The sequence below is a fragment of the Barbus barbus genome, assembly GCF_936440315.1.
Source record: "Barbus barbus genome assembly, chromosome: 24".
Classification (NCBI taxonomy): Eukaryota; Metazoa; Chordata; class Actinopteri; order Cypriniformes; family Cyprinidae; genus Barbus; species Barbus barbus.
Window position 1 is genome coordinate 16,003,202 of NC_136752.1, and position 24,664 is coordinate 16,027,865.

Genomic DNA, 24,664 nt, shown 5'->3' on the forward strand with positions numbered 1-24,664 from the left:
GTCACTGTTCGTTGTACCAACAGTTTGTTGTAGCCACAGTTGTTGTACCAAAGTGATATGTAAAGCACACTTCAGAATCTAACTGGATGCATGAAGCAGTGGTTCCCAACCTTTTTGACTCAAAGGCACCCCACGGTCCACAACAATATTTATACGTCCCGTGACTTTTTCAGTTGTTTGTGATTATAAATATTGTTCAACCCAATAAAATATTTAGTGCTTGACATAACTAAATGCCTACTGAGTTATCAGAGTTTCATTTCACGATTTATGCAGGCCTTACATTTTTAAAATGATTCTTTCTCATATGTAAATAACAGCTGGTATCCTTCTTCAAAAGAAAAAAAAACAGTTAAGGGAATTAAAAAGTGATTTAAAACAGACATCTTGATTTTTCATTGTTTTGGGCCTATTTAATGCTTGCTATGCTGCCTTGGATCTTGAGTCCCCCTTGGAAATTTGCTGAGGCCCCTAGGTGGGCCCCGGACCCCTGGTTGAGAACCACTGTAGTAGAGGTCATCCAGGATTGTTCTCATACTATAAATACTACACATGCTGACATCCTACTCATTTGAAGTATTTATTTTTGCATACTATCTAGTAGATAAGCTTAAGGCTACATTTTCACATACTTATGAAGACATTAATTAGGTTATTAACTGTTTTAATTAAAGTGTATAGCAGAGCAAAATCCAGCGAAGCAGGATTTTATTTAAACAACGTTTGGGTCAAAGTAACATTCTTCACCTTGTACTTGAAATACGATAGGCTACATTACACAGATTTAACAGTGTAGCCTATTGTAATCACGCCGTTGATTCTAATGACTGTAAGGCAGCTGCTTGATAATACTGTAACGCGAGCGTTCTACTTTTGTCGCGTCGCGCTCGTATGGTGTTCAGCTCTACATGTCTTTCCACATCAAAGGGAAATCACACAAGTTCCAACAGTTCAGCGGTGGGAGGCTGCCAGCGCTTGAAAGGATCATTCGCCTCCAATGCACCAAAGCAAACAAACACTCTTGCCCTCGGAAGTTGCATATTTCCATAAACTGCTCTATGGATAAAAAGCGTCCTTTAGTGCAGTCGGTGTTGTTTGCGATTAAGCTCGATATGTCTGAAAATCAGCCTCTTTGCGCTCTAGTTTTCTTAACTTCACTCTTCTGCTCGGCGTGCTCACAGGGGACACGATTCGTTCATTCAGCTGCACTAGATGCGGATGGGAGATACAACATTAAGTGGGGATTTGACGAGTCCACGATAACTTTTGAAGTAGAAGTGGAAACGAGAGGATATATAGGATTCGGTTTATCACCGACCGGTGCGATGTCCTCGTCTGATATCGTGATAGGTGGTGTGCTCAACGGAAGTCCATATCTGCTGGTAAGTGTGCACGCACCTTTGGGTTTGAACGCATCTCACATTCAGTCCTGATTATCTCAGTAAGAGAACACTGACTCATAATTTAAAATCAGTCTGCTGCATTTGATCTCTGTAAATGCCGGGCTGGATTGATTATTATTATTTCTGTTTTAAGTATAGCCTACTGAAATTAAGTCATTTGAGGTATTTTTATTTTAACTCTATTTTCTAAAAAATATAGGATAATTTGGATAATCTTTTCTTCCATCTATTTAACTATATAACAATAATTGTATAAATTGAATAACATTTTTGTTTGTTTGTTTGTTTGTTTGTTTACTATCCCATAATGCCACTGTGCATTTCTCAGAAAATGCAGTCCACACTCCACAGGCAGAATATATAACTAATAAAGTTATATATAATATATAATTTATATATTAATTGCTCAACTTTTTACAGCCATTCATTCTCATATGAGCCTAGCTTTTTAAACTTAAAGAGTAGACTTATCCCAAAACATGAAAAATTGTTTGCACTACTTTGGATCCCAAAACAACTTTGCATAAATATTAGTAATTATTAATGTAATTATTATTATTTATTTATTGGGTGTCAATAAAGCAGAAATAAAATGCATATTCTATATTTTGTATATTACCGAAACATGGTAGTGGTCGCTAAAACTATATTTATTATTGTTATAATTTGTCATTTTTAGTTGACTTCCATAATTTTTTACTGTGAATGGGAATCTTAAACATGCAATGTTCTTAGGGTATGTTATAAAATTATATTTATATCCACTCTCCAAGACCACTTTCGAACATTTAAATCTGCAGTGATAGCTTTTTGTGTCCTGAAATTCACTGCAATGAGATCATCCACTGACCTGACTACAATCAGCTGCCCTGTTGTGACCTGGATTTTATTCAGAGTACTCACATAAACAGTACTGTTTCAAATTCAAGCAGAGAAATATTTCAATACATCCAAAGTGTTGTATATTCTCTGCACACTGTAATCTCCATCCAGCTGATGTATACAATTAGATGTCAACACAGCACTATTCATCAGTATTGTCTAATGAAGCTCAATTATATCAATACATTTCTGTTTTAGTTTTGTAAGCATGAGTCATGACGTCTTTTGTTCCAAAACATATTCATAATGGTGTCTGAATGTACTGGAAACAAATACGATATTTGCCAGTGCAGCGAACCAAACATTTTGAGCAAAGGTTATTAAATGTGACCACACGCACATGCATTTACTCACATGATCCCAGTACTGCTTAAAAATAGCTTCTTTTCTGATTCAAACCTGAGATGGACTAACTTTGTTCCTCCTCACTCTGCTCAGGACTACTATACAGATTCAAACAGAAAGGTCCATAAAGATGCGCTGCAGAGCTACCAACTACTGTACGGCAGAGAGAATGACACTCATACCGTCCTGTCTTTCAGCAGAAACCTACAGACCTGTGATGACAATGACAAAGTCATTACGGTAGGTTTGACTTACATTTGGCTCCGTAAGTCTCAAAGAACCATCAGGGGCAGTGTCTGTAACCAGTTTTTTGGAGCCATTTCTTTGAACTGTTGGTTGTAATTTTAGCACATTGCCTATTGTTCAGGGGACATAATAGTACGTTGTTTTATTAAGGAGTTAAATAAACTCACTTCCCCCGAAATGTTGTCAAATTATTTCTTGTATATAAAATCTCTTGCACTGAAGTCTACAATTACCCATAATTTGTCAATGCCCAGGGCAGTACAGTGAGAGTGATCTGGGCGTTCCATGCGGAGGACGTGGGAGTGTCAGGACCAGTCTACCATGGGATGAACAGAGGCAGAAAGAGTCTGCGATTACTCAATCCTGGAACCAGCTCCAGCATCCCGGCAGGAACAGCTTTCTTTGACCTTCAAAACAAGGAGGTGAGGAAAGTGCATTCAGCAGACTGCTAGAGCGTTTGATGAGCTAGGAGTGACAGAGAACGGCTTAGCCCTAGGCAGTGTTATACCTACCGTTTCATCTATTTTTGCATGCTTAGGAATCAAGGTCCTTGTGGTTACATATGAATCCTTTTTAAATACAGACCCTTTTGAGTCCTGATTGGGTCTTTTGAATGAAAACAAGGTCCTTTTTATGCTTGTGGGATACTGCGAAACAACAGATTTTATAAGAGTGTACATATTTACAACCACATAACAAATACTCGGCATTGAATAGGAAAAAAAAACAGGAAATGGGATTAATAAAACGTCCATGCTCTCCAGTCCACAACGGAATACTTCTGCTTGTTGCCGTCTAACTGCTAAATTTAACTGTTTTGTGACTGATGCAAACCTTTTATCTGTAAATTTGTTAACATGTTCAAATATTGTAGGTTCCTGTACCTCATAAGGATACAACATACTGGTGTCAGATCTTTAAATTTCCAGAGCTGAAGAAGAAACATCATATAATCAGAGTGAGTAATAAAACTCTTTACATTTTCAAGAATGCCCATCATAATCAAATCCTAATGTTTTAAAACATTTAAATTCATTCAAGTCATGCTTTAAACCAGAGGAGATATACAGCGACTATTATTCCAGAGATGCATGCTTAGGAAATTACAGGCTTACATTTGGCTAATTAAATGCTCCCTGTTGTGAAGTACCTTCTACTATTTCAGTTCACTTCTTCTGTACTTACATTTATGTGGCTTTCATGAAGCTTGTGCATTTTCTTATGTCTGCAGTTTTAAACAGATTCCTGTCAGTCAAGAACTTTAATTAACTGATATGATCTTCACAAAATGTAAATGCCAAGAAAGTCTAGATAATACTACAGTGTTGGGGCAGCTAATGACTGTAGCTTGCCAAGCTACAAGATAATCATAGTATGAAGCAGTTAAACTTCAGTCAATCTTCTGTTTTTCAAAAGTAGCTACATTAAAATATACATACTGTATATTTCCTGGGACAATAACAATAACTTACAAAGCACAACAACTGAAATTGGTGAATCATTTTTGTGAATTTGGAAATGAACAGATTTCCTCGAATAATATGTGAAGGAGGACCACTGCGAACAATTCAAAAGAATTAATCAAACTTTACAATGCATCTGTCACATGTATCTTCTGTATATGTTGTATGTCCTAGTTTCCTTTGTTCCTAATTGCTCATTGATTTGATTAGTGTCTGCACCTGTTTGATTGGTGTGTTTCATTATAATTATGAGCCCTGTGTTTTCTTCTGTTCCCTGTCAGTTGTCTTTGCGAGTTTGCGTGTAACCTAGTTGTTCTGTTCTGTTCCTGTTTCCAATTTTGGACTTTGTGTATATACAACTAAATTGCTGTGCTTAGATCCAATCTCTCAACTTCATTTGCAACCAGGCTGTGGCAGCATCATATAAGAAAGGACTGTTCATAATTCACTAGAACGAATCAGATTATTCCAACACCACGTATGAGATGACCATTTATGGGTGACAACTGATTCATTGGAATAAAATAAAAAAACTGTACAATGTAAGACAGAGAGGATCCAAATCTGTGATCTTTACAGATTTAATTGGCGTCAGTGTGAATGCTAAACACAGTTTTGGTTTAAGCATTTATTTCATGTTACGATTAAGTAGCTTCACCGTTACTGTTGTTACTCTGTTGGATGCTATACTTTCTGAATATGTTTAAAACATAAATTAGATTCCTTGTATGTGACTTCATTTCAAAACATGGTATGTTTTACGTCATATGGTTGTTTTTATATTGTTTTTGTTTTTTTTGCAACAGTATCTTGTCACCTGCATCGGTTTAGATCTCATTCTGTCTCTCTTTCCCCCAGCTTCTTCTTTTTTTGAGGAACCTGCTTATTATTGTCTTTTGCAGCTGCTATTTGTAGATCAGACATGTTTTTTGAAATTATACTCTCTGACCCAGATGAAAGAGTCTTCCCGTAACTAAGCTTTTCAGGTTTTCTTAATTAGAGGCAGAATAGGTACTTTAATCATATGATAAAATACTACAATTAAGCATCATCCTTTCAGGCTAATTTTTCAGATGCACTAACCTTTAATTTAATTTAATTGTTGTAGTCACCAGTTCGTGCCCATGTAAAATTCAGCTGTGGAAAGACAGGCATGCATTCATCTACATGAATTCATCACTATGGCTACAGCGCCACGTTTTTAGCAAAAACATAAGCGCTGCACATGCAGAAGTGAGCAGCTCACAGAATGAATGTAACCCATTTAGTTTGCTGCAGTGTTCAGTATGTAATGCGCCGGATATAACGACTCTACAGTGAGTAGACTTGTGTGTATTCCGTGTTTCACAAGATGATGAAACGTAAAGACAAGTGCACACTGACACATTCTGACATTCACTAGATGCACTTTAATCGTGGCCTAAATATTGCTTGGGTACATTTAAACGGATCATGTTTGAGTTAGATATTACATTTTGCCTCCATTTAACCTTTCATTAACATCAACTGAACACAAATCAGTTGAAACCAGCTAGTGAATAATTATTGTGACCCCCCTTCGCCCTCTTTTACTGTCCTCTCTACATACAGTAGCCTGGTATTCGGAAAGCTCCAGGCTGTGTTAGTCAGATGCCAACAGCTGCCCCGTAACCACAGCAGAGTCTGGATGTTTCGCGCTCTGTTCCCTCGCAGTTTGATGGAGCAGATGTTGAACTGTCAAACAGGAGCAGATTTTCCAGACACTGTGCTCTCACTGTCTCTATTCAGGCCATATTGTCACTGTCCTTATTGTCAAAAACATTGTCAAAAACCTCATGCTAGTGATGCCAGAGGCTGTCTGGGTGTACTTTATACAGTATAGTGCTACTAAGATCCCAAATAAAAGGTACACTAAAAAAAAGGTATAGGATTTCCACTCAGAAATTGATAGTAAATTTCACAATTACAAAGAAACACATTGAATTAAGCTTGAAATTTGGAAATATAAAGGCTTGTAAATGTGCTCTAATGATCATAATCTTTTTTTTTTTTTCAGTGTACTTTATTTGCTTTGGCATATTGCAGATGATTTACTAAGAATAAACGCGTAAATCGGCTAATGCAAATACGCACACACTTACTTACAGTAAATTAGGCTTGTGCTTGTGGTAATTGTCACAAATGTTTGTCATCCAGCTCATTTTCTGGGCTCTGTGATGAGCAATTTACTTTAATACCCCAGTGCGACATTTCTGAATGATTGCGAGCAATGTTAGTGACTTCTCAGTGACAAAACGCACAAAATGTTGTTGCATCTTTTAAAGCATCCATTTGAGTGACATTGATACAGCCTTGTGCATAAAATCCTACTGTTTGATGTATTACAGTATAATGACAACAGCATTATAAGGATGGTAAGATCTGAATCTGTGATGGATTTAGATGGATGGATCAGACATGTTGTTAACAACAGAATGCTACTACACAATCTACATGTTAGATTTTGGTTCTTCAAAACAAAATGGCTCCCAATGGGTAAAAAATAGGAAGTGGAAGGGAAATAAAGGAATGTTTGAATATTTATTCAGCCACTGTTTGGCCCTGGGTCACACTGCTTCAGGCAGAGACCCCTGGAAGAGAAGTACACAGTTCACTCTGTTGGATATGCTTTTATTTAGAATTCCAGTTCCGACTGAAGAAGCCCACTGTGAGGAGAAAAATAATACTAAAATCCCCCACTTCCTATTCCAGAGATATCCAAGCTAGTTTTAGAGACAGAAAGGGAGAGAGAGAGAGAGAGAGAGAGAGAGAGAGAGAGAGAGAGAGAGAGTTTTCTTGTAGAGGATCAAAATAGAGTGGTTTAAAAAGATAACCTACTTTTATCAAATCTGTATGGCTGATCCCTTTGTCAAAGCTTGGAACAGTGTGGTGAAAAGTGTTCTTGTTTTGGATTAAAGAAAATAACTTCTCAGATTCATTAAAGCAATACTTTCACTACATTATATATGCACTACTGTTGTTTATTTTTTTATTTAATTAATTATTTGACAGGGACAATAGACAGTCAGAAAACTGCCCCAGAATTAGCTAAAGAGCTAAATTTAATCTGCTGTCCCTGGGTAGGAAAATACTAAACAAATTATGTGACAAAAAACATCAGTATAATACCATTTACAGTAAAATCCCTCCCAAATTTAACAGATAAAAAATATGATTTCTCACAGAAAATATCCCCTATAAATAATACAAAGCATCATCCTACAAACAATTATAAAAATTTTACAACTCAAAGTTTCATTCAAAATACAGAAATACTCAATGGTCACACACCTGACTCGTTTTTAACATGATTTCAAATGTAGCTTAAATTGTGCTAAGGTAGAACACTGTCTTATAGTAATTGGTAAATTATTCGTTATTAACAGCCCTTACAGAGAAAGCTGAACGACCAAAATCAGTAGCTCTAAAATTCACTGCACAATCACCTCTAGACGAAGCTCTAGTTTGTCTTATATTTTCAGTACAAGAAAAAACGAATTCCTTCAAGGGTGAGGGTGCAAGATTGTTAACGATTTTGTACATTAGACAACAATTATAAAACACAATAAAATTGTCAAAAGTAAAAAAAATTGTACTTATCAATAATCAAATAATGATGATACCTGCAAGGTTTCCTATCAAATACTTTTAGAGCACGTTTATACAAAGTATATAAAGGTCTAAGACTAGATTTCCCTGCTTGCGACCATGAAGTAATACAATAAGAGAAATGAGAAAAGATCAAAGAATTCAAAAAAACTCTTGAAGCTTCTATTGAAAGTTGACTCCGTATAAATTTAAAATTTCTAAGTTGAGGTGACACTACACAAACTATTTTTCGAACATGCATTTCAAATGTTAAATGAGAATCTAAAATAAGTCCAAGATACTTAAAATCTGGTAAAATTTGTAATTTTTCACCATTAACTAATATAGCTGGTTGGACCTCCTCCTCCTCCTTTTTAATTAAAAAAAACATACATGCACTTTTACAAACATTTAATGTTAAGCAGCACTGAGTAAATCAATCTAAAATTTTTGTCATTGCAATAGATCATTTTTGTGCCACCTTTTCTTTTGTTTTGTCATGTACATAAATCACAGTGTCATCTGCGTACATTTGAATATGTACATCAGGACAAACATCTGGAAGATCATTCAAATACAAATAAAGAGTAATGGCCCTAGGGTTGACCCCTGAGGAACCCCTGTGGGGCAATCTCGTAAAGAAGATATTAATCCGGGTACACTGTTTCCTTGATGTAAGATAAGACTCAATCCATTTTATTGTATCTTCTGAAAAATTAAACCTCATCTAAGTTTGACCGAATTTGCTCAAGAAAATAACATACAGCAGTTTCTGTCGAATACTGTTTACGAAACCCAAATTGCATAGGACACAATAAATTATGTATATCTACGAAATTCACAATTTGATCAGTTACTACTTTTTCTACATCCAAATTGTTAGTAAGCAGGTCACATTAAATCAAAAGTGAAAGTAAAGACATTGTTATTAATTATGAAAATAAATTCAGTTTTGCCATCACAGGAAAACAAATTAAAACAGAATACATTTACATTTACATTTATTCATTTAGCTGACGCTTTTATCCAAAGCGACTTACAATTGCTATATATGTCAGAGGTCGCACGCCTCTGGAGCAACTAGGGGTTAAGTGTCTTACTCAGGGACACATTGGTGTCTCACAGTGGATTCGAACCCGGGTCTCTCACACCAAAGGCATGTGTCTTATCCACTGCGCCATCACCACCCCCCAAATAGAAAACAAATAGAAAAATATTTTTAATTTTAATAATAATTCACACTAACACCTTTTTACTGTATTTTTGATCAAAATACATAGGTGAGTATGAGAGACTTCTTTAAAAAAACATTTAAAAATCTTACAAACTCCAAACTTTTGAATGTTAATGTACATTAACTAAATATTAATCAAGGTTAGTTTAAATTAAGATTTTATGTAATAATTTGTTGTTGAACTAGAATTTGAACTGGTGTAACCAGAAGACAATTTACTGAATTTTGTGAACAAATATAAACAATTTGGATTAATTATGTCTGTTCATTCTCTGATATGCATATTACAAGTTAAACGCTTGTAACAAAATTCAACAAAATTTATGCATATATTAATATAGCCATAAAAAGAGATCATTAACAAACAGCAACACAAAATGTTTACCACATTGTTTGACATATTTATTGACATTTATGATACAATTTTCAGATTCAGTCTATAACTATAAATGAACTGCTACAATAATAATACTGATACTATAATGCTATAATACTACTAATAATAATAAAGAAATAAATAGATAATCTATTAGTCCTTCATAGCAAGGGTTTCTCTACTGCTAAATGAGATTTTAGCAGTTTTACTATTTTACCTATTTGATTTTAATACCATTTGAATTCATTACATTCAAATACTAACAATTCTGCATACTTTGTTCAAATTCAGAAGTAGAATTTGTAATACAAAAGGCATTCTCAATTCAATTCTGAGAGCGCACAGCGCAGCTATTCATATTCCTCTCTGTTTGTTGTTGTTTTCAGATAGAGCCAAAGATTCAAAAGGGTCATGAGAATCTGGTTCATCACATTCTGCTCTACCAGTGTGACAGTAATCTGAACAAGAGCGAGATCAACAGAGGACATGAATGCTACCATCCAAATATGCCAGACTCCTTCTTCACCTGTGAAACCGTCCTGTTTGCTTGGGCAATTGGGGGAGAGGTGGTATTTCATAAGTTCATATTCATTCTAATAATAAAAAGTTTCAGATATTGAATAGAAATTATTTTTATTCCTTGCAGGGCTTCACCTACCCTCCTCATGTTGGAATGTCTATAGGAACCTCAATAGACCCAGTCTATGTTCAAATGGAGATGCACTTCGATAACCCATCTTTACAAAGAGGTACTACATGTCATGATACACTTCAACAGTTTAAAGCCTGCCTCACTTTCTGCCCTAAGTGACATAAGGCACAACTAAAGAACCTTATTTCCTGTGTCTTTTTTTTAGTATATTGTATATATCTGTGAGTATCTGTTAAGTAATCAGTATAGCTCCATGGTATATTGCAGTGATTTTCAGCTAATAAATAATGAACTTTTCTGTAAGGTTTGAGTCTGAGCTTCTCAGAGTTTTGGTTTCACCACAGGGATAGTGGACAGTTCAGGACTGCGTTTGTACTACAGCCCCAGCCTGAGGCGCTATGATGCTGGGGTCATCGAGACAGGAGTGTGGGTCAGTCTCTACCACATGCTGCCTCCAGGCATCCAGGATTATATTACAGAAGGACACTGCACACAGGAGTGTCTACAAGAGGTGGGACAGCACAGAAAAAAGAATAATAAATAATTATTGTGGTTACACTCCATTTACACTTTATAAAATCATATTTGAAACCTACACTACTATTGAAGCATTTGTAATCACTATGAAAGAGTGCTTTAGAAAGAAACCAATACTCAGGATGCATTAAATTACAGTTAATTACATATTATTACAAATGACTATTTATATAATAAACTGTTCTAAAAATCTTTTACGCTCACCAAGACTCTATCTGTTTGATCAAAATAAAGTAATAATAGTATTATTGTTTAATATTATTACAATTTAAAATAATAAAACGTTTTTAATATATTTAAAATGGCATTGATTCCTATAATGGCAAACGCTGATTTTTCAGCAGCCTTTACTCCAGTTTTCAGTGTCACATGCTTTTTCAGAAATCATTCTAATTGGCTGATTTGCTGCTGAAGTGACATTTCTTATTATTATCAATGTTTAAAACACTTGTGCTCTTCAATATTTCAGAGGAAATTATTTTATTTTTTTTTTCAGGATTTTTGATGACCACCATTTATTTGAAATGGAAATCTTTTGTTTCATTAGAAATACCATTACTGTTCCTTTTGATCAATTTAATTCATACTTGCTGAATAAAAGTATGAATTGGTAGTGTATAAAATAGTAAGTGCATGGTAGTGTAATGGTAGTGTATAAAAATATAAATATTTTAATTGTTTGTTTTTTTAATTACTATTTAAATCAAATTACAAACAATAATTGTCATCAAAAACATAAAAAAAATATATATATCTTGGTAATTCCTAACATTTGAATGCTAGTGCAAGTTTAAAAAAAAGAAGTATAACATGTGTCTCTCTTCCTGTAAGTCATTAGACAGCGAGATGCCCAGTGGAATTCATGTGTTTGCAGTTCTACTCCATGCTCACCTGGCAGGACGGGCTATCAGAGCCAGACACTTCCGCCAGCAGGTCGAGCTCCAGCCACTAGCCTCAGACGATCAGTTTGATTTCAACTTCCAGGAGTTCCAGCCGCTCAGCCAGGAGAAGATCATCCTGCCTGTCAGTCCATTTCAGTTTCATAATCATCATTGCGCCATCTGAGGGTGAAATTGATGTTGCATTAATCATCAGATACAGATAATTCTTTGTACAGCAGTGATGCTATATAGCACCTTAATCACCCCAAAGAACCACTGAAGAACCATACAGGAGCTTAACAGTTTCTGTATATGGTAGCGGTGCTATATAGCCCCTCAGTCATGCCAAAGAACCACTAAAGCACCAAGATTTGGTGCTATGCAGCACCAAAAGTGGTTCCCCTATGATCACGAGCCAAAGAACCACTTTTAGTGCTATATAGCACCATTTTTTTTAGAGTGTGGAAATAGCAGTGAATTACAAAATGGTGAATTCTTGGCTTGGAAAAGTAATGGAAAAATCAAATGGTCAAAAGGTGTGGCTGTCTGAGGGACATAAGTACAGTCTGTTCAATATGCCAGATGAGTTTGTATCTGCGTGTAAATAGTGGTTAAACAATACAATCTGTTCTCACAAATTTTCAGGCCTTGTAAGAACTCCAGAAAACATGGGTTATTAAATTTAGATGTGAAGGCTTTTATCCCTCACAGTCTTGTTTGGGTCAAATTAAATATGCTGTTTACTCTGACTTAAGTCTTTAGATTCTTTTCAGTGCTCCGAGTTTATAGCTGAGAGATTGGTAGTGTTTTAGCAGTAAAGAATGGAGCAATTATCATTTTCTGCTCCAGTGTCTCAGCCATAGCCAAGCACTTTGTATTACCTAATAGTGGTGTAATAAATTCAACATGTAAAGAGCACACACTGTGCATCTGCAGGACTGGTGTCTGTTTAAAAGTGCTTACAGGCGAGAGGTGACTCATGTGTGAGTTGTGACTTGTTATCCTGTTCTGTTGTGTGATAACAATCAGAGATTCAATTGCCTATTCTGTTTGGCAAGCACCCAACAGTGAGCATAATTGATAAGCAAATGTTTTTTGTAATTCGCTTTTAATATCTGTTAACTGACATGTTTTTCTGTTACCAGGGGGATTCTCTAATCACTGAATGTAGATACAACACTAAAGGCAGAATGAACATGACCTGGGTAAGATTAAGGCTTCTAAAGCCTTGTATGTTTTTACTAACAACAATTACATAGATTTGTGTCATATAGTTTGGCTAGGTTTTCTTATGAATTACACCAATTAGAGTGTTATTCGTGATAGAAATCCTGGTTAACACCAAGCTTAGTCAAACATAATAGAGCTGTTCAATCATGATGTCTGATTTGCCATTCTAGGGGCTAATTTAACATGGCTTCCTTCCTTTCCTTTTAAAATAGCATTTTTTTAACTTTCTCATTTCATTCACAACCTTAGTTCACACAAAAATCTAAATTTTGTCTTGATTTGCTCATCCTTAAAGGGGTCATCGGATGCCAAGTTGATATGATTCTTTAGGGTCTTAATGAAAAGTCTATAACATACAGAATCAGCTGTTTTCATCAAGCCATTTTAGTCCATGTTGCTTTAAATGCTAATGAGCTCTGCTCACCCTGCCCCTCTCTTCCGTGGAGTGACGAGCAGACTTTAAACTTCAGCCGCGAAACTGGCTAACTAGCACATTATTAGGAAAGGCAATTTGCAATGATTCATGAAAAAAAACCTTATACTCACTTCTTGTGTAGATGAAGCTGGATCACAAATGATTTGCGCGAACATAGATGCATTTAGGCAGATCGGGAATCATCGCATTCCTTTCTAAACGAAAGTAACGTTAATCCTCTGCGTCTTCAGCGGCTCAGATGTTGGGGGAGTAAATGACGACTGCTATATTCATTATTACATCCAACAACAAAACGCTTCAATCGCTTAATTGAAGACATCTTGTCTTCCCCTGCACCGGAGTCGACACAATGGCGGACTGATGACAGCTCACTCAGGGCGGGACTAAGGTAAGATGGTCCTGTCATTCAACTGTCGTGGGAGCAGCCTGGTTTGAGAAAGGAGATTTAAAAAAAAAAAAAAAAAAAAAAAAAAAAAAAAACATTGGGTGGATTTTTATCATTATAGGATGGATGTGTACACACGCTTCTAACACACATTTATGTTCAAACAACTTGTAAGGTGAATTTAGCATCTGATGACCCCTTTAAAGGACACCTATTATGTCCCTTTCTGCAAGATGTAATATAAGTCTCAGGTGTAACTAGAATGTGTTGGTGTATTTTCAGTTGGTGTACATGTATCTTTAAATGCAAATGAGCTGCTGCTCCCCACCCGCTTTTCCAGAATAGGGCTGTGCCTCTACACCTCTTACTTCAGATAACTCTGGTTTTGGTTATCATGTGTTTTAAAGGCATTTCAGTTTAAACTTCTGATATATGTATGCATATCTGAAACACGTGCAGAAAGCGGCTGTTACATGACATGCAAGTACTAAATTAAGTTTATGTCATTGTCTTATTGTGCTTAAACTGTCAAATACTCACAAGTTTGTTAAAAATTGTTTTGAGACACTGCTTATTTATGGGGATTATAAAAACGTCTTAGGTTACTTGTGTAACCCTAGTTCCTCGAGGGAACGAGACGCTGCGTCAACGACGCTTTGGGGAACGCCAATAGCGTAACCGGCTCTGAATACCAATCAAATCTGTCCAGAAATGGGAAGGGATGTCACGGGCGAGGTGACGTAATGACCAGCTGGTACAAAAGCACGTGCGGTGAAACCGGCATCAGCTTATAGAATGAAGCAAGCGCTGGCAGGGATGCCGGAAGTGTGGCTCCGTGACGCAGCGTCTCGTTCCCTCGAGGAACTAGGGTTACACAAGTAACCTAAGACGTTCCTCTTCAGGAACTCGAGCTGCGTCAACGACGCTTTGGGGAACGAGATACCAACGGCTCCAGACTTCCGCACCCCTGCCCTGTGTGTCCAAAAGAGGCGCACAGCTAGGGCAAGAGAACGGAAGAGACTGGAGTGGCTCACATGTCCAGGCCAAGGATCTGACTAAGGTCAGAGGCGTGGACCAACCCGCAGCGTTGCAGATGTCCTGAATAGGGACAACTGCGAGAAAGGCCTTGGAGGCCGCCACACTCCTAGTGGAATGAGCCCTGACTCCCATCGGCGAGGGGAGGTCAGAAGACTCATAAGCCATGTGAATGGCATCCACAATCCACCGACTGAGGGTCTGCTTGGAAGCAGGCAGACCCCTCTTAGAAGGACCGTAGCACACTAGCAACTGGTCCGTCCTTCTCCACATGGCAGCTGTGTGGACGTGCTCGCACCTGGTCAGGCTCCCGAAAGGGAGGAGGACTAAGCCTCAGTGCACCACGGAGGAAACATGTAACTAGGGGTTGTGCGCCCACTGTCAATCCACCAAGAGGGGTGTGGTAAGCAGAAATTGCCGCCACATAGACCTTCAAGGTGGAGTGGGCTAACCCTGCGGAGAGTCGAGCCTGCAGGAACTCCAGCACTGTACTTACTGGGCAGTTAACTGGGTCGAGCTGGCGATCTCCGCACCATGAAGTGAAGAGTCTCCACTTCAGGGCATACAGTTTCCTCGTAGAGGGAGCTCTGGACTGGAGAATGGTCTCAACAACCTCGGTTGAGAGACCAGAGGCTATCAGCTGTGCCCCCTCAGGGGCCACACCCACAGCTTCTATAACTCCAGGCAGGGGTGCACAAGGGTGCCTCCTGCCTGTGAGAGGAGATCCCTCCTGACTGGAATCTCCCATGGAGAGCCGTCGAGGAGGAAAATCAGGTCCGAGAACCATACTCGGCCCGGCCAGAACGGGGCTACCAATAGCTGCCGGTGTCCGTCCCGGCGCACTCTCTCCAGAACTCCGGGGAGCAGAGCAATCGGGGGAAAGGCATAAAGACGAAGCCTCGGCCACGTCTGTACCACGGCATCCAGCCCCTCGGAGCTGGATGACGTAGAGAGTACCAGAGGGGACATTGCGCTGCCCGAGTAGCGAAGAGGTCCACCTGGGCCTGGCCAAACACTCTCTAGATCTGCTTCCCCACCTCGGTGTGAAGCATTCCCGGATAACAGCCCCTGCCTCGACAGGGTGTCTGCTCCCCATGAGGTACTAACTCAGATGCTCAGAAGGGAGCGGCATGCTCAAGGTGACCCTCTAAGTTGAGGGGAGCAATGCTAGCTCTACCAAGGCAGATCTCTGGAGAGCGGAGCACTTAACTCTCTGCATGAGAGGGAACTCAAGACACTCAGAAGGGAGCGGCATGCTCAAAGGTGACCCTCAAAGTTGAGGGGAGCAATGCCAGCTCGACCAACCAGGAGAGCTAGGCCTCATAGCCCACACAAGGATCTGGTGTGCCAGCCTGTACAGGGGGCGCGAACCGCAGACCTCCTTGGTGGTTGCTATAAGAGACCACCGATGTGTTGTCGCTTGCGAACTAACACATGGCAACCTCTTAGGTCTAGGAGAAGTACTGAAATACGGCCAGCATCTCGAGCCTGTTGATGTGCCAGGCGAGATGATGACCCCTCCACCGACCGTGGGCAGGGTGGCCACTCATGACCGCTCCCCAACCGGTGAGGGATGCGTCCGTCGCTAGCATACGCGGCGACAAGGAGCTCCCAACACCAGGCCCTGGGACAAGAACCAAGGTTGTCTCCACATGTCCAAGGCACGTAGGCACCGCCGCGTGACCTTGATCATGCGAAGCGGGTTTCCCCTCGGGGAGAACCCCTTGGTCTTGAGTCACCACTGTAGGGGTCTCATGTACAGCAGGCCAAAAGGTATCCCGTTGGACGCAGCTGCCACCAGACCCAGCAGTATCTAAACTGCTTGACAGTGAGTGACTGGCCTTCTTTCACCCTCCTGACTTTCGTGAGGATTGACTCGATCCGAGCAGGAGACATACGTGCCTGCACCGTGGTCAAATCCCCACCACCCCCAGATAAGTGGTTCTCTGTAATGGAGAAAGCACACTTTCCTTGGGGTTCAGTCTTAACCCCAACACTTTTAAGTGAGCGAGAACAACACCTCAATGTTGAGCCGCCCTCCGCTCTGATAGAGCGAGAATCAACCAAAGGCCGATGTAATTGAGTATGCGGGCGCCCCGTAGCTAACGCGGCGCCCACACACTCGTAAAAGTGTGGGGTGAGAGTGCTAGGCCGAAGGGAAGTACCCGATATTGGTAAGCTTTTGCCCCCAAAAGCAAACCTCAGGAACTTCCTGTGAGTGGGAAGGACGGAGACATGGAAGTATGCGTCTTTTAGATCTACGTGTCAAACCAGTCCTCGGACTTGATCTGAGATACTTACCTGCTATCAGACCAGTCCTCGGACTTGATCTGAGTACTTACCTGAGCATCTTGAACTTCAGTCTTGCAGACTGAGCGGTTCAATTGATGCAGATCTAAAAAAGGGACGCAAACCTCCATCCTCCTTGGAACTATGAAGTACCGGCTGTAGTACCCGGACTCTCTTCGGAAGGAAGACCCACCTCGATGGTATCTTTCCTTAAGAGAGTATCTACCTCTTGTTCCATTACCAGAGCCTGCTCGGGGCCCACAACGTGGAATTCACCCCATTGAATTGAGGCGGACGAGAATCAAACTGGATTCTGTAGCCTCTCTCTACAGTGCGCAGGACCCATCGAGACACATTTGGCAGTAGTATCCACGCTGCAAAATAGTCTACTAAGGGAACCAGTCTCTCGAGACTGGCCTCTGGTGTAACCAGAGCTAGCTGCTCCAGAGACCCCCGAAGGGGTGGCGAGCATCTCAGCTCCGCTACGATACCGGGCGGAAGAGACTGAGATATGCGCTCGCTGGAGACCGCTGCGCCCTGAAGCACCATAGGTGGCAGGGTTGGCAGAACGATCTCCTGAGGGCGCTGGGGGGGGGGTGACGATCGCCGTGCGATCGTCGCTCTACCGCAGCGGGGGCTACCCTCATAAGCCCTGATCCCACTCACATCAGGGCTTCTTGGCCGAAGACGTCTTCGCCTGCTTGGCTGGGAGGTCTTTGACCGTGCACCCTTCTTACCGCCCCAATCCGCTCCTGCGGGGGCAGCTTGCCTATACGAGGAGCCAGCACGCGGCAGGGGCTGCTCTCGCCCAGCAGCCCCATGAGCTAGAGAGCGGCGAGGGAGAAACCGCTGGAACTCCGCCACCTGCCTCCTGAACCAAAAAAGGCCAGGCGGCAAAGTGGGGCATCCAGAAGGAAGGCCCTGTCACGATTGCTTACCATAAATCCGACAGGGTCCACCAAAGATGCCTCTCCGCCGCCACCAGGGCTGCCATAGATCGCCTTGACGGTCTCCCTGGCGGCGCGGAGAGACAAATCAACGGTTTGCTCCACAGATGTGCTCCGCATTAATCCCCCGTCCTCATCCAACTCCTTGAGCAGGTCAGCCTGGCATGCCACCATGATGTGCAAACATAAGCCAGACCGACCTGCTGACGCGTACCCTTTGCCTTCAGAGACGACGCAGCGTCAGGGGACAGATAGCTCGCAAGCGTCTGTTCCACCCGCGGCATCGCTCTGTAACCGCGCTCACTCGTCCCCATGACACTACCGAAATAACAGAATGAGGGGATGAAGAGGCGGGCCGAAATATTTTCCCTACAACCTCGACACCTCAGTGTGGAGGTCGGGGAAAAAAAGGGCAGGCTCAGATGTGGAGGTGAGTCTGAAACCGCAGAGAACGCAGTATAACCCTCTCTGCGGTTCGACAAAACACTCCACAGGCTCCTCATATGGGACGACAGAGTGGGTGCAACATGCTCGACGCCTCCCATGTCAACCTCCTCGGAGGAAGACGCGAGAAGCGCCGATGCCGCTGCCCGAGGGGAAGAAACCGCCACGCGTGCTTCCGGACTCGGGGAGCGGTCGCGGGATCCGGCAGGTGCGGATGGAGAAAGAGCTCGCTCGTCTCCGATCCCTCTGCCAGATCCCGTTGCGAACCCCACGAACGCCGTCTCCGCTCCGCCTTAGCGGAAGCGGGTCAGTGCCGCGGGGAACGCTAGTGAAAGAGCCCTCTCCGGAGAAAAGAGCCTTTCGGGAGCGAAGCACACGCAGAGGAAAACCCTCGCAGTGCGGACAATCAGCCCCCTCGAGGGCTGCCTCCGCATGCCTCGCTCCCAAGCAAAGCACACACAGACTGTGTGTATCCTCCGTACACAAACAGCGTTTTGCACGGAGGAACACACAGCCCGTATTGCGCCTCACTCCTCTCCCCACTTCGCTTTGACATGTTTTACAAACAGACAGACAACGGTAAAAAGGACTCACCAGTCACAGAGCGCTTCGCTGAATGACAAAAAGCTGATGCCGGTTTCACCGCACGTGCTTTTGTACCAGCTGGTCATTACGTCACCTCGCCCGTGACATCCCTTCCCATTTCTGGACAGATTTGATTGGTATTCAGAGCCGGTTACGCTATTGGCGTTCCCCAAAGCGTCGTTGACGCAGCTCGAGTTCCTGAAGAGGAACGAGTGGGTGGATTTTTATTATTAAGGGTGGTGTACACACATTGTCAACACACATTTATGTTCAAACAACATCTAAAAGTAAAATTTGCATAATACATGCCCTTTAATGTCATTCCAAACCTGTGTGACTGACTTTCTTCTGTTGAACATAAATAATATATTAAAGGGTTAGTTCACCCAAAAATGAAAATTCTGTCATCAATTACTCACCCTCATGTCGTCCCAAACCCGTAAGACCTTCGCACATGCTGAATGTAAACAACGCTGATTATGTTCATTATGTTTTGGGGTACTCCCCAAAATGGCAGAAGACAATAACTCGGGAAGAAAAATTGTTTCTGAAAATTATTGTTTTCTTTGCACACAAAAAGCATTCTCGTAGCTTCATAAAATTACAGACTATTTTACCGATGTCCTTGCTACATTTCTGTGCATTGATCGTTGTAATATCACTGCTGTCTATGGAGGGTCAGAGAGCTCTCAGATTCCATCAAAATTATGTTAATTTGTGTTCCGAAGATGAACGAAGGTCTTACGGGTTTAAATGACAAATTAGCTCAAATATGAATAGATAACCTGTTATGTCTTTTAAAAATGTAAGTTGCTAATAAGAATTACCATAAGGATGGCAGTTTACATGCTTGACCGCTCAACCATTATATAGTCCAAATGTACTGTATCAACTTGCTAGCAACAAAAACATTTACACACAAAAAAACACAAATTATTTATATTAATTAAACATTCTAAAAACTATTCAGAAGGAACCCACTGCACGACAATGCAAATCCTTTTCCACATTTTAGGACTACAAATTGAACAGCTCTATTAGAAAAATGCCTTTGAATCTCTTTTTTTTCCTAGCCAATCTGTGAAAGACTGCATGCTCTTTTGGCTAAACAATATGTCTGCAAACAGCTGCAGGTCTCTGGAGACGGATCCAGCCGATGACGTTTTCCCATACACATGCAGCCAGGAGCTGCACTCTTGATAGTCTGAGCTGAGCTGCTTTTTCTCTGTAGACTGTCCACAATCCATAAATATCAGGGCCAAATCGCTGGTGTTTTGGATTCATATTAGAGAGATCAAGATATATTTGCTGCTCTGTGCATGTCAGTTCAGCTTTGCTCAGTACTGGGCATAATTTGTCACAGGCTTCTGGCTGTAACAGTGATTCAGATGCATTATGTCAGTGTAGTATTTCAAAGTCTTGACCCTAGTAATGGGGATTTTTTTTTTTCTACAGGGAGGTCTTAGTACACGGGATGAGATGTGTTTGTCATATCTGCTGTACTACCCCAGGGTCAACCTAGCCAGGTGTGAAAGTTTACCCGAAATAACTGGCCAGCTTAATTTCATTGGGGTCAAAGAGATCCAGGAGCCTGTTACGTAAGTCTGAGAAAGCACTTCAGTGAAAGGTTTCTTTATTAGTGGCAAATACCCAGATTAGCCTCATAATTATGAATACACACATGGTGCTGTAGTATGAATTCATTGTTTTATCTCATTATTATGAACATCCCTGTATATACCCAATTTTATATTATGTTCATGTTAAAGGTGCTGTAAGCGATTTAATGCAAAGTCAGTCCAAAAATATTCCAATGACTGTATTTAGCATCCCAAAATATCCAATATGTCTCTGTGCCTGAGACTCTGTAAACTGCAAAAATTAGATTTTTTTGTTTGTTTGTTTTGTTTAGCCAATCAAAGGACTCACACGTGTGCCTTTTTTAACTAATTGGTTGGTCCACAAGATGGCAACACTTTCCCAGGCTATTTTTTCACAGTCTAAAAAAGAAACAGATGAGATGGAATGACAACAACAAACTAATGGAGACGGCAACAGCAGTAGATGACCGAGCGATTGTGTGAGAGAGTTAAGAGATCTCCACAACTTTAGGTTAAATGTGTACAAAGGCAATTTTATTGGACATAACTTCTGGAGAGAAATAACGCAGACACTGGACAAAGATGAAACTTTTTCTAGCACGCACATGGAGTATGTGTTCAAATTGAATATTTTGAAGCTTTGAAAGCCTCTGCATTCCACTGTAAAGCCCCAAGTATACTTATGTTTTTACACGTACACTAGGGTATGCTTACAATATGTGTGATGTGAACATCACAGTACACACGTGGCCCAATTTTTGAGTCTAGTAAACCATAAAGCTATTTGTGCAGCAAACGAGTTTAAGATTATGATGATAAATGAAAATAATATAACAAATACAGTTTGCAATATCAAGCAGCATAATGGACTGTTTTTGTACATTTTTGTACCGCTTTTAGGTTAATCTGGATACTCTGAGCTAACATCACTTACAGCTCCTTTAAAATACAATTGAAATGACAAAAGGAGGTACAGTAATAAGCAGAAAGCTACAGATAAAAAAGAGAACTGTGGGACATACAGTAGGTTATGAAACAAAAGAAAACAGAAACAATGGGAGAAGTAAAACCATGGAAAGAAAGTTCAAGTATGAAAAGTTCATTTAAATGAAGCCAACTTGAAATGGGAGACCTTCCAATGACAGCCTAGTTCACATAAGGCCAGTGTCACTATCATAGACCCATAAATAGCTTAACAGTGATTGATTGATGGCTGGATAATCAAATGAGGATAAATGTTTTCACTTATCCAAAAGTTCTGGTTGTCATGTCAGCACAAGAGCTTTACAAGAAGATGTGCCATCTTGCTCCCATCAGAAAGTACAAATTGTTTGTCCGACCCACAGCAACATCTGGAATGGTCATTGTAAAATTTGTTTGTCTCATTCTAAGAGAGCTAAAACAGAAAGACACTCTGAAACCACAAGCCACAAGGTCTTCAGACACATGGGATCAAATCTTGTTCATCACTCTTGCAATTTGAGATAAAAACTAAATAAATCCATCAATCTCAAAGACTTCTCTCCTTTCACATATTTCTGGAATTTTAGTTGAGCTAAACATGACATCTGTGGTCATTATAACACCACTGTTGTATAACAGTTAGCAACACATTCATACATGGTGGTTCTCCAACAGTCATCTAGAAAGATAAAAACATCTTGGCTAGTTTTAGGCAGAACTAGCTCTTTGAGGTGTTATCACAGCCACAGTATAAATCTAAAGATATACTGTATGAGTTTTAAGGGAGGTTCATGTCTCAAAGCAGCTGCGACTCACCGGTTCTGTGGGCGTCTGCTTAGCCGCTGGTGTTTTGTACTGATTTCTTTCACTGCTTTGTATAGAGAAAGAGAGATGTGTGGTTTGTTATGTCCGCACATGTTTGTTTGTGATTTCGCGTGTGAGCGGGTGAATGTGGTGTTTTGGATGGACGTGGGTGTGGGTGTGTACGTCTATAAATGAGGAACATCTGAAGAGCCCTGCTGGTGGAGTGTGTTTATTCGACCCCCTGAGGCTCAGAGCAGTATTGTGCTCAGATGCTGGAATAAGGGGGATTATAAGAGGATAGACCTGGCAACTCTAAACAGATTTAGTTTCAAAGCTCTGCCCCAAGCGCCCTCTGTCTTTCGATCACCATCACTCACACACATATAAAGCACATTGAGCAGCTATAGTTGCCTCAGTATTATCTTTGATCAGTCAGTAAATCACTCAAACCATATACAGGCTATAAATATACCATATATTATTCACATGTCATAGAAGAACCATTTTTGGTTCCACAAAGAACCATTCAGTCAAAGGTTCTTTAAAGAACTATCTCTTTCTTACCTGAAGAACCTTTTTTCGCCACAAAGAACCTTTTGTGAAACAGAAAGGTTCCCCAGATGTTAAAGGTTCTTTATAGAATCATTTAGACAAAAAGGTTCTTCTATTGCATCGTGAAGCACCTTTATTTTTAAGAGTGTAATATGGACAAAAGTGTCTCTAAATTTATAAGATCTATATAAACACATTTTATGGTACTTTTCAGGTGTTTTGCATCCTTTTTGAAGCTTGTAAGCTCCATTATAGAAAACACTATCAAAATCTATATCACTTTGCAAGTAAGGTTGTGATATTAAGTAAATGTACCGTATCAAACTATCTCTTTTGCTCTTTGAAGAACTTGGCCCTTTGTGATTAAAAGTCCTAAGAAATACAGCAACCTCTCCTTCACGGAGGCCATGGACAAATACAAGTGGACGAGGAAGAGAGGGAAAGCATTCAACGACATAGTACGCAAACTCCCCATGAACATTCGTTGCTCTAAGATCGGTCAGGATGAGTGGTCGGTGAGTGATTTTGATTACACAGGGGTCTACCATATTCTTTTATTTTCTATATATGCACATGCGAATAAATGCATCCTTGGTGAGCATGACAGACTTCTTACTGACCCCAAGTTTTTTAACTAATGTAGCTTTTCCACATCAGAAAGCTGATTCAAGTTCTTCTTTCTGTCTCTATTAGATTCAAGGGGTGATCATCTCTCCTCCAGAGCTGAAGTCAGAGCAGACGTCGGCTGCTGTCGTGGCCTGTAGGAGTGTCTCGGAGATTCAGTGTGGATGCTCCTTCACTCTGCTCCTCACTGCATGTCTATTTTTCATACTACAGACCTGCTTACACCTCTAATGTCTCCTGTAATCCCCCCCCCCCCCCCCCCCACTCATAAACATATATACAGCAGGTTTCCATCAGGCCTAGTGTTTCCCAGAAACAGTGATGCTCAAGATTTACATCTTGCAGATACTATAGAATACCTGCACAGTGTGACTCACTCTTACTTAGCCTAAATCAAGTTTATCACTAACACTGATCACAACTGTGCTGTATTCATGTAGGATGTAAGCATCATACATTCTTCACATGGAATATCCTTGGTTAGGAGATACTGCGGTCTTGACAGCCTCTCTAACAAATTTTTCTTTATAGTTGTAAATCTTAATAATCTCACCACATGTTTGAAATAGGCTGTCACACTCCAGTACACCACAAATTACGTCTTGTGGGTTAAAGGGATAGTCCACCCAAAAATTAATATTTTGTCATCATTTACTCATTCTCATGTCATTCCAGTTCTGTATGACATTCTTCTCTGGAACACAGAAGAAGATATTTTGAAAAATTGTATTGATGTTTATTTTTGTATATACATTTAAAGTCAGTGAGTTCCACTGTTGTGTTATACCCCATTGACTTTCATTGTAAGAACAAAAACAGTCAAAAATTCTACTATGAGCACTGTCATGCAGGCTTCCTCAGAAGTGGTGCAAATTTTTCAATACATTCTTCTGGTAGTTTTTTTAAAAGTAAAAAAAAAGTGAAAAATGCTTTTAAAAAGTCACCGTCTAACACATGTAAATGCGTTCAGTCCAGAGCTCTGCGAACTGTGTTCCTCTCATTATAAGCTAAATGTGTGTTTCATAAAGAAATGCTGGCATTATATTCAAAACCATTACATTTTACATGCTGTCTATGTATTTTTAAGCAATAAATTTTTTTTTTTTTTTTTTTTTTTTTAAATGTTTATTTCGTGTAAATATTT

The 24,664-nt window shown here is 40.3% G+C and overlaps 1 protein-coding gene across 1 annotated transcript; it reads left to right on the forward strand.

Moving 5' to 3' along the window:
* Positions 1-1,112: 1,112 nt before the first annotated feature.
* On the forward strand, positions 1,113-24,664 carry LOC306844138 (DBH-like monooxygenase protein 1 homolog; the record flags this gene model as incomplete). Its single annotated transcript, XM_079376080.1, has 12 exons — positions 1,113-1,382; positions 2,724-2,870; positions 3,131-3,298; positions 3,751-3,834; positions 9,942-10,121; positions 10,202-10,304; positions 10,552-10,718; positions 11,576-11,767; positions 12,771-12,830; positions 20,432-20,574; positions 23,243-23,411; positions 23,590-24,664. The coding sequence occupies 12 exons, from the start codon at positions 1,113-1,115 to the stop codon at positions 23,749-23,751; spliced, it is 1,845 nt and encodes a 614-aa protein (XP_079232206.1). The 3' UTR covers positions 23,752-24,664.